This window comes from Azolla caroliniana, unplaced genomic scaffold (assembly GCF_043228905.1).
Source record: "Azolla caroliniana isolate FFs.n. ecotype wild unplaced genomic scaffold, voAzoCaro1.0.p SCAF_2, whole genome shotgun sequence".
NCBI lineage: Eukaryota > Viridiplantae > Streptophyta > Polypodiopsida > Salviniales > Salviniaceae > Azolla > Azolla caroliniana.
Window position 1 is genome coordinate 6543005 of NW_028230437.1, and position 10691 is coordinate 6553695.

The 10691-nt window shown below is 34.4% G+C and overlaps 1 protein-coding gene across 1 annotated transcript; it reads left to right on the plus strand.

The window, feature by feature from the left end:
* The first annotated feature begins 978 nt into the window (after nt 1-978).
* On the plus strand, nt 979-2356 carry LOC147867235 (uncharacterized). The gene has a single exon (XM_087339673.1). It carries the CDS (start codon nt 1007-1009, stop codon nt 2354-2356), a length of 1350 nt encoding a protein of 449 aa, XP_087195799.1. The 5' UTR covers nt 979-1006.
* Nucleotides 2357-10691: the final 8335 nt, after the last annotated feature.

Here is a 10691-nt window from a genome sequence, read left to right on the forward strand (position 1 = left end):
TATTGTTTTTGTATTACCTTAATACCTAAACAATAACTTCAATGTCTCTATTATAGTGAAATGAAATACTTTTAGTACATTTTTAGATGTCTATTATTTAAATAATTTCAGGGGGAAAACAAAGAACCAAGCACAACAACATTCTATTAAGACTATGTTTTGCAAGGCAACACATGTTAATGATGCTCCAAATAATGAGCACGAGGTGGTTACAAACACAAATGAGTCGAGATCTTCTTATAACAAACAAAAAAGAAAGTGGAGAAACCAATGGACTTTGCTTCACCCATGGGCATATGTGACAAAGTCCCTATTAGGTGATGATATAATCAAATGCATGTGGTGTGAAGATGCAAGAAAGAACAATGTATTTGCGGATGGTGGATCTCAAAGCATGCAAATGTCTTCATTGAATGAACATGCAAAGTCATCCGATCATGTGATAGCAAGTGCCATGTATAATGCAAAAAGACAAAAGGAAAATGCAAATGTGAAAGGCCTAATGGATGACAAAATTTCAGAAATCATGCATTTAGAATATGAGAGGATACTTTTATGCATGAAGTTGGTTCATTTTCATGCTTGCAATGATATTCCATTAGAGAAATATGTAAAACAATGTATGTTACAAAGAGAACTTGGTACTCCAAACGCCCCTGCCTCAAAAGAATATGGTGCTTATGCTAATGCTAAATCTGCAAGAGAATTCTTAATGGCCATTAAGAACCACACAAGGAAACTCTTGTATGATGAAATTCGTGGAAGTCCATTTTTCTCCATCTTGATTGATGAAAGCACTGATCGTACATTGGAAAAACACCTCATTATCTATGTATTGTACTTAAGTGAAGGTGGCAAAGGGGAGCCACATTGTAAATTTGCGCGACTTCTTCCGGTGGAAAATGTGAAAGCTGAAGGTATCTACAAGTCTATCAATGAATTCATTTTGGAGAGCAATTTAGATTTAAAAAAACTTGTGGCTTTTGCAAGTGATGGGGCATCATCTATGATAGGGAAGAACAATGGTGCAATTTCTAAGTTTCAATCCATGATGCCTAATATTTTGGGAGTACATTGCATTGCACATCGTGAAGCACTTGCCATAAAAGATGCATATATAATGTCTCATGCCCATGTGTTTAGCTTCCTTGATGTATTTGCAAATAAAGTATACTCTTGGTTGGGAAAGTCAACTAATAGACACAAGGAGCTAAAAGAGATAATGAAACGACATGGTAAGGGTGATTTGAAGGTGCTTAAAATTCACTCCATAAGATGGTTATCTCGAGGCCAAGTAATGGAGAGACTAGTTACACTTATGCCCACAATTTTAGAACAATGGGAAAAACATGAGAAAAAATGGTACGAGTATGCTACTATATTCCAAGTGCAATTTATGTTGCACCTATTGGCAGATATTCTTGTGGAATTAAATAAATTAAATGAGCAATTCCAAAGGGAATTAATGGATGTAACTATGCTTGGTGTTCACTTGGATTTGATCCATGAGAAACTTCGAAGAACATATTTATCGTGTGAAACATTTGGCACCGGGTCTATGTTTCTTGCAAGCTTTTTATCGAATGTGAAAGATGGCATACTCATATATATTCGATGTGATAGTGTTACTCATTCACATCCATTGAAGTTTATACCGATTCCAAACCCAAAGGAGGTAGCAAATCGATCAAGAATAATGAGTGGTCTTGATAGTGAGAATGAAGATAATGATTCTAACTTGAATATGTTTAATGGTAATGCGGAAAATGGTAGTTTGGATGAATGCATTAGAATTGGAAAAACTTTTGTCCAACATGTTATTGATGCCTTAAACAATCGTTTCCCGGATGTTACATTTTTCAATGCTATCAAGTTGTTTAATCCATCTTCATATCCCATTGAGGAAAATGAAAGAGAGAAAAAGACAAAGGAATGGATGCACAAACTTATTGGGAAGTTTAACATTGATAGGCAAATTGTTGACATGAAAAGATGCTTCAATGAACGAGAAGATTTTGTTGGTATGCTTGTGAGAATTGCTAAAGGAAGAGGAATGCATGATGCATGGGATATTTGTTGCAAAGCACAATCTTGGTGGCAATTATTTCCGGGTATTATGCAATTGTGGCAACTATGTATGACTATTCCTATTAGTACAGCTGCATGTGAACGAGGCTTTTCACGTCAAAATATCATAAAAAATGATATTAGAAATGGTTTATCTTTGGAAACTTTAGATGCTTTGATGTTTATATCCTTGAATGCTCAAGAGACATCAAACATTTGTTGGAGGGATATATTTAACCTTTGGTTTGAAGAGAAAGAGAGAAGGATAGTATCATTGAACAATGCTTAGTAATAAGTATGAGGAGTCCCAGTATGATAAACATTTTTTTGTGTTTTTTGGGCTTTAAGAAATATATGATGATTAAGTATTCGATTTGTATGATTATTTGTTTGAAGCTTATTGTATCCACTTTGCAAGAATGAATTATGATTATGGATACATATATAGTTTGTACTTTGGCTTAAAAAACATTAACACTTTTTTGGTAAAAAAAAAACATTAACACGATATTTATTTTCTGTATTTCATTATCTTTGCGAGGTAGTTGTGTCTATTTGTGTACCTTCTATAGTAATAAAATGTATAATAATGAAGCATCATATAGAGCTTTTCATTATAAGAAATTTGTATGTCAAATGACATGTTAATTTTTGCACTCTTACGTCATATGACATACATCTTTAAAAAATGCCCATCAAAAAACGTTAAGACTAACCCGTCAAATTCAGGCCCTGGCTCTAAACACATTATAAAGAGTCCAACGGACTAGCTTTAGTAGCAACAACAAACAAACATATTTACACATTCCATATTGTGTAAGTGAAATCTAGTATATAAATAACAGCATCATGGAAGAGAGGGGGATGCAACGATTCCTAATTTTGTCAATTTTGCTTTTTTTGACAACCTTAGTCATTCAAGGGCCATCAACGACCTATGCTATCTCCCCTTCTTCACTTCTATATCCAACTCCACTAATAGCTCCTGTTGTAGCGCCAATTTTGGCCTCAATACCAACAACAAATCCAACTCTAACACCAACCCCAACAACAATTCCGGCTCCAACTCCAACACCAACTGCATAAATTAGACCACATTTTCAACTCAATGCTTAATTTTGCTCCATAACACACTATGTGATTCATATTGTATCAATCACATGTATAAATAAGGTTGTGTCTATAAATTAATAAATATATGAGTATGAAAAACAATGTCTTTCGAATTTCCCTATGATGTTCAAAATATGTGTTATATGGTGTAGTAGTTGTATAATGTGTTATGAGTATTCATTAAGTGCCATGTCAAGTTTTCTAATTGTGTGTTTCCTCTAGATTGAGGTACATTGATATCTTTATTCTTATTATATGTATTGTACCGATAGGATGAATACATTGGCACACAAGAACGCTAACATGTAAGATATTTCTTATATCTTCTCATTATATGATTCAATGGCACATGAGTGATGCAAGATCAATAAACCATGATCCTAAATAGAAGAAATTTCTTTCTAAGTCATATTCTCGCTACATTCTGTCGAAAACAATTAGTATGGGAGACCTACAACAAGTGCTAAGAAAGTATAACAATACGAAGAATTATCTCAACGGGTGCTTCAATTGGAGACTATTCTATTGCAACGACAAGTGGTGGAAGTTTAAACCTCGGTGAAAGATCCAAAGATTAGTCTCCAGGAAAAGTTTGATGGTACAAGGTCTCAATTTAGTGGATTTTTAAATTTGGTACAACTTGTGATTAAATTACATCCAAGTTGTTACCCAATTGATGTTGCTTGCATGGGACTAGTTGGTACCTAGTTAATCGATACCGCGTTAGCATGGTTTGCACCACTTCTGGAGAAGCACTCGCCATTGTTAGAAGATTTTGATGGATTTTTAAAAGAATTCCAAGCCAACTTTGGATTCACTAATAGTAAGAGGATAACAATAAACAAAATTTGATGATTATGACAAGGAGATCGTCCTGCTTCCGCTTATGCTACATATTTTCACCTCCTAACAAGTAATATTCCATGGGGTGAGGCGGTGTTAATGGACCAATTTCGTCAAGGTCTATGCAACAATGTGAAGGATTTACTTCTTACCTTCCATGATGATGCAAAATCTCTTACTGAAGTAATAAGTCGAGTCATCCAATGTGATAATCGCTTATTTGAGTGGAGGTCTGAATCCCAACAAATGTTACACTTCTGACCAACAGAAACATGTGCTTCGGTGGTCGCAACTCCACCCCAAGTGTCAAAGCCAAGTTTGATGGAAGGCCCTAGTCCAATGGAAATCTAGATGGGACACGTTGTACAGCCAGATCCGGACAAAGGACCGAATTGTCTGGAGGACATCTGAAAAGCATTCGGAAACCCAATCAAACCATAGCCAATCGGAGGCTATAATTGTAAATAACCCTTATAGTGTATAAGTATAAATACATTTAGGGCTAACATCATTTTGGTGTGAGTTGTGTGTTGTGAGTGGAGAGTGTAGTGTTAGAGATTATTGTACAGTGAAGTAATATGAGTGACACACAGAGAGAGATAGATAGATTGTAATATCGTCTTCGGAGGTCAAATATGACCTATGAGATAAAAGCGCTAGAGAGAGAGAGAGAGAGAGAGAGAGAGAGAGAGAGAGAGAGAGAGAGTGTGTGTGTGTGTGTGTAACTATTGGTTAGACGAAGATGAGCTCGAGGTTGTTGCATTCGAGGCTCCTTGTAACACCTCCCCATATAGTGGAATAGTTTGGAGATTCTGGGCTCTCGTGGTTATTTCCCATTCAGGGTTTTCCATGTGAAATACTGTGTCTTAGTGTTCTGTGTACTTTCTCTAATTTCAACTGTTATTTAACTTTCTTGTTGTCATTTCGTTGCTGCTTAAAATTGGTTGTGGCCAACCTCATATCTAGCAATCTGCATGTGCATTAAAACTGTTTTGAATCAGTTGCATTGGAGAAGGATGAGGAGCAAGTATGTTTCATTAACATACAAATTCAAGCCTTATGGGAGTGCCCAAATCAAGACGAGGTAGGGACAAAGCATATCGCGGATAATAAGCGGTTTCAAGCTGCCTCTCGTGAGCCTATTCCTCCCTTGGTTGGTGAACCTAGGGAGCTTATTGAACTAGATGATGAGCTTCTAGAGGACCCCACGGTAGCCAGCTTATCTGGAGTGGATGCCGATGCACAGAATTTTGATGACAGTTCTGAAAAGGAAGACGAAAAGAATGATGAAGTAAATCTTATAGCCATGTGATGAATTGTAATTTATATGACAATTTTGTTTTTTATCCAAAACATTGTAATTGAAGTTTGATTCCATTCATTGTCTAAGCAATTGGGTTATTGTAAGGTTGTAATTATTTATTCATGCACGAACGTGTTATTAATACCAAACATATTATCTTTTAGAAAAGGGGGCACATTATGTTGGGATGTTAATAAGTGGACAATGTAATTTAAGTTTCATGTTCTTACATATTTACCGTTTTAATCGAATGTTCAAGTGATCTAGTTATTAAGTTTCTTTCTTTTCTTTGGAGCTCACACAAGTTTATGAATATTGAATATAAACAATTGTTTGAACTAAATATTAAGCTTTTTGTTGTATATAATTAATGTTTACATTTAAGAGACACCTTACATTTGGAATGTTTTATTATGTTTTAACCTTGACTGTTTTCAATTGTTGTTTACACTTGTTCCATTTTGGATAAAATATTACTTTTGGGATGCTACATTTAAGGTTTTCATCTAAGTTTTATTGTTTGAATGATTTTAATTACGAAATTGTCAACCCCAAGAGTTGTCTCGTACTAGCCATCACTGCAGGGCACCGTTTTAGCTGTAGGTACTTACATTAAGTAGTCAGTTCGAAAGGCGATGTAACTAGTCTCATTTTCTTGAACTTGATCGAAGGGAGATTCCCCAATCTATGTTTAAGCCTCCTTGTACAGTCTCTTTGTAATAATCCTTCCTAACTAATGGGAAAGTAGCTTCATTTTGGGAAAAAAATAATAATTTACGAAATTGTCATGACTTTCCAAGAGTGTCATGATATTTTAGATGAAAGTTTTGTCTTTATCATCCATAAGTTTGATATGCATCAAGACTTTTCACTAGGTGTAGTTATTATATCCTTCAAGATTTTACTAAGGATTAGACTCCGTAAAACATAAATCACAAACTATAGATTTCACTTCCACTTCTATAACCTACACCTCGTCACGATGGTTAAACTTGGAGATCCTATGCTCGAGATCACCCTAAGATTTTGAAAAACTTTCTAAATTTAGTATTAGAGGTTTGAAACTATATCCATACGTCAAGTGAGAACTATTTACATATTCTAGAATTTAATTACATTTTGTCTTAGAGATAATCAACTTTAGGAATCAGCAAAAATATACCAGTTTCGATTATTGTAATTGTTAAATTTTAATAATTTATTGGGTGCTATATGGGTTGAAGAACATGTGATACTAGTGTATCAAGTTTCTATATATTGCCTAAAATTGCACATTTATGAAAGGATTCTAATAATGGAACGCATGATCCTTCCACTTTTGAACTTGAACGTGTTAATGGTTGGACATTTCACCAACCACAAGACTTTTGAGTTAATTTCTCGACGATATTAGTGGCCACAACTTCACCATTTTGTTACGGATTATGTTCGTAGTTGTGATACATGTTGCCTATCAAAAAAACCTCGACATCATCCATATGGCTTATTAAAGCCAATGCCTATTCCTAAGAGCCCATGGAAATCTATTTCGTTGGACTTCCTTACGGATCTACCACCTTCGAAGGGTTTTGATTCTATTCTCATGGTAGTAGATCGTTTTAAGAAGATGACACATTTTCTTCCATGCACGACGGCCATTACTCGCTACGAGACAGTCAATTTACTCATCCAGGAGGTGTTTCAACATCATGGTCTTCCAAATGATATTATCAATGATCGGGGTCCCCAGTTCATCTCAAAGTTTTGCCAACACATGCTCAAACTCTTCCATACTTCTTGCAAACTCTCTTCTAGCTACCATCCAAAAACTAATGGGTAGAGTGAGTGCTCCAACCAAATAGTAGAGCAATCTTCGTTGTTTTGTCAACTATCAACAAGATGATTGGGTTGATCTATTACATTTGGCAGAATTTGCTTACAACAACTCAGAACATTCTTCTATTAGATATTCCCTATTTTTCGCAAACATTGGGTACCATCCTCGTTGGACGATGCTTGAACATCTCGAACTCCCGATAAACCCAATTGCTAAAGATCGGCTTACTTGACTCTAAGAAATTCAAGTTGTCCTTTCACACCATTTATGTGATGCTCAAAACACTCAAAAGAAGGTTGACAACCATCATCGACGTGATTCCTCGACTACATTTCAAGTAGGAGATCAAGTATGGCTCTTACAAGGTAGCATTAAAACCACAAGACCTTGCTGCAAACTAGATTATCAACGTTTTGGCCCATATGTGATCTCTAATGATGTGGCATTTCGCCTTGGTCTTCCTCCTCATATGCGTCTTCACCCGACCCGGTCTTCCACGTTTCACTTTTGGAGCCCTACACAACAAGCTCTATTCCGAGTCGTGTTACATCACCCACACCTCCAGTCGAAGTTTCTGATGGCTCTGAATATGAAGTTGTTGGCATTCTCGACTCCAAGATCGTCCGCAACAAACTATATTATTTGGTTCACTGGTTAGGTTATACACCTAATGATCAAACATGGGAGTAGCAATGGGCACGGTTCGGTTCGGTTTCAAGGCAAAGAATACGATTTGAACCGAAACCAAATTGTTTATATAAAACAAAAACCAAACCAAACCATTTAATAAAAAATTTAAAGCTAAACATTTAAATCAAACTAATTAAACATCTAAATAAACAAAAATACATTAAATTAAATAAACATTTAAGTTAAATTTATTAAATCAATAAAAAACCATTAAATTAATAAACTAGTAAGGTAAAAAAAAAGTGAACCAAAAACCTTTAAACCAAACCTATGAACCCGAGTTTTAGAACCAAACCAAACCAAAGCACTAATTTTTTTGGAACCAATGCCCATTGCTACATGGGAGTCTGTTGAGAATCTTGCTAATGCCTCTGACATGGTTGTTGCTTTTCACAACAAATATCCCCATAAGCCAACTCTGAAATATTGTCTTCCAACTCATGGAACTTTTCGTCTAAAACGGGAGATAATGTCATCAAGACATACATTTTAGCTTACACGGATTCGAACCCAAAAATTGTTGGTCTATGTGTTAAACCTTTAACCATTATAATAACATATATGGTGTATGGTCATAATAATTATATTATTAGTTATTACAAGATATTTAGAGTATTCTAGAACATTCTACAATACTCTATAAGGACCTATACATAGGTGTTTATCCATTCATCAGACCTCATTCGGTTCAACACCAGTCTTCAGCCCCTTAGCCTACTCTTTGTAACCCTTTTTCTCTTATAATATAAACTCCTTTTCATTTCTAGTGTTCTTTCTCTCTCTGTGTGTACCTTCTATCATCTTCTTTCTTCTATTTTCTCTCTCTCTCTCTCTCTCTCTCCTGCTTAGCAATGGGCCCGGTTCGGTTTCGATTTGGTTCGGTTTCTTGGCCTTGAAACCAAACCAAACCGTTTACGGAAAATTTAGAACCAAACTAAACCGGTTTATCATAAATTAAAACTAAACCAAACCATTTTTTAGAGATATTGATTATCATAAATATTATGAATTTGTGTGAGGAAATCATCATAAATTTGGTTATCACACTTATTATAAATTTGGTCATCATACTTGTCATAAATTTGGTCATTATACTTATCATAAATTTGACAATCATACATCAAAAGGAGACTCTACTTATAATACATATAAAATTTAATAAGTTAGAGCCTAGAGGTTTAAAATTAAAAGTTGAAAGTTAGAGACTAAAGATTAAAAATTTAAGAATCTTTTTTAACCTATAAACCTATAAACCTTTAAACCAAACCCCATAAACCGAAACCGAAACCGATAAACCGCTACACCATGGAATTCAAAACCGAACCAAACCGGATCATAACATTTGAAACCAAACCAAACGATTTATTTATCTTTTAACCAATAAATCGTTAAGCCATGGTTTAACGGTTCAGTTCAGTTTAAGCTTAAACCGGGCCCATTACTACTCCTGCTCTTAGTCACCACACTCAATACCTCTTTAAACTCTTTGGAAACAACTGTGTAGACAGGTCTTTTTCAACCAAACCATACATCTAATAATATTAATGCAAGAGATATAAAGTGTAGACAGGTTTTATAACTAATGGAAGGAAATTTTTTTATTTTTTTTAAATATTAAAGTTTTCTTTTCTCCATACATGGAAAAATGATTATTTGACAAGATTGAAATTATTCATAATTATAAATGAAAGCAAACTAATTATTGTTTATTAACACTCTAAGGTTTCAATCCCCATGGTTATTGTTATCTTTAATCATTTAGGAAATCTTTTGTAATCATTTTTTTCAAGGAATTTGATATTAGCATGCCATGCACTTCAACTTTGCCATTTTTAAGAAAACAAATCCCATAAAGAGCTATGCATTCACAACACAAATGAGATTTTGGAATGTAAATCTCATAAGTGTTTTGTAATATCAAAGTTCTACTTTCCCAAGAATGAAACAATGATTATATAACCATATGCAAAAACTTTCCTTCTTTTTAATTTTGTATGCTACTGATGAAACAAACCTATACACAATCTTCTTTATAGTTAATTCCTTGAAAAAGAAAAGGTTGAAAGTTATTAGGAAACATTAAGGTAGACAAAACAATTATTGTTTATTAACAATTATTTCCATGGATGTTATTATCACTAATCATTTATAAAATCTTTTATTGACATTGAACAATATTTGAAGGCTCTAAACACATTATAAAGAGTCCAACAGACTAGCTTTAGTAGCAACAACAAACAAACATATTTACACATTCCATATTGTGTAAGTGAAATCTAGTATATAAATAATAATATCATGGAAGAGAAGGGAATGCAACGATTCCTAATTTTGTCAATTTTGCTTTTTTTGACAACCTTAGTCATTCAAAGGCCATCAACGACCTATGCTATCTCCCCTTCTTCACTTCTATATCCAACTCCACTGATAGCTCCAGTTGTAGCTCCAATTTTGGCCTCAACCCCAACAACAAATCCAACTCTAACACCAACCCCAACAATAATTCTTGGTCCAACTCCAACCCCAACAACAATTCCTGCTCCAACTCCAACACCAACTAATGCATAAATTAGACCACATTTTCAACTCAATGCTTAATTTTGCTCCATAACACACTATGTGATTCATATTGTATCAATCACATGTATAAATAAGGTTGTGTCTATAAATTAATAAATATATGAGTATGAAAAACAATGTCTTTTGAATTTCCCTATGATGTTCAAAATATGTGTTATATGGTGTAGTAGTTGTATAATGTGTTATGAGTATTCATTAAGTGCCATGTCAAGTTTTCTAATTGTATGTGTTTCCTCTAGATTGAGGTCTTTGTCAACATTGATATCAGTATTCTTATTA

Excerpts from the sequence above, each read along its gene's own strand:
- LOC147867235 (XM_087339673.1), top strand. The coding sequence starts at position 1,007 with ATGATAGGGAAGAACAATGGTGCAATTTCTAAGTTTCAATCCATGATG.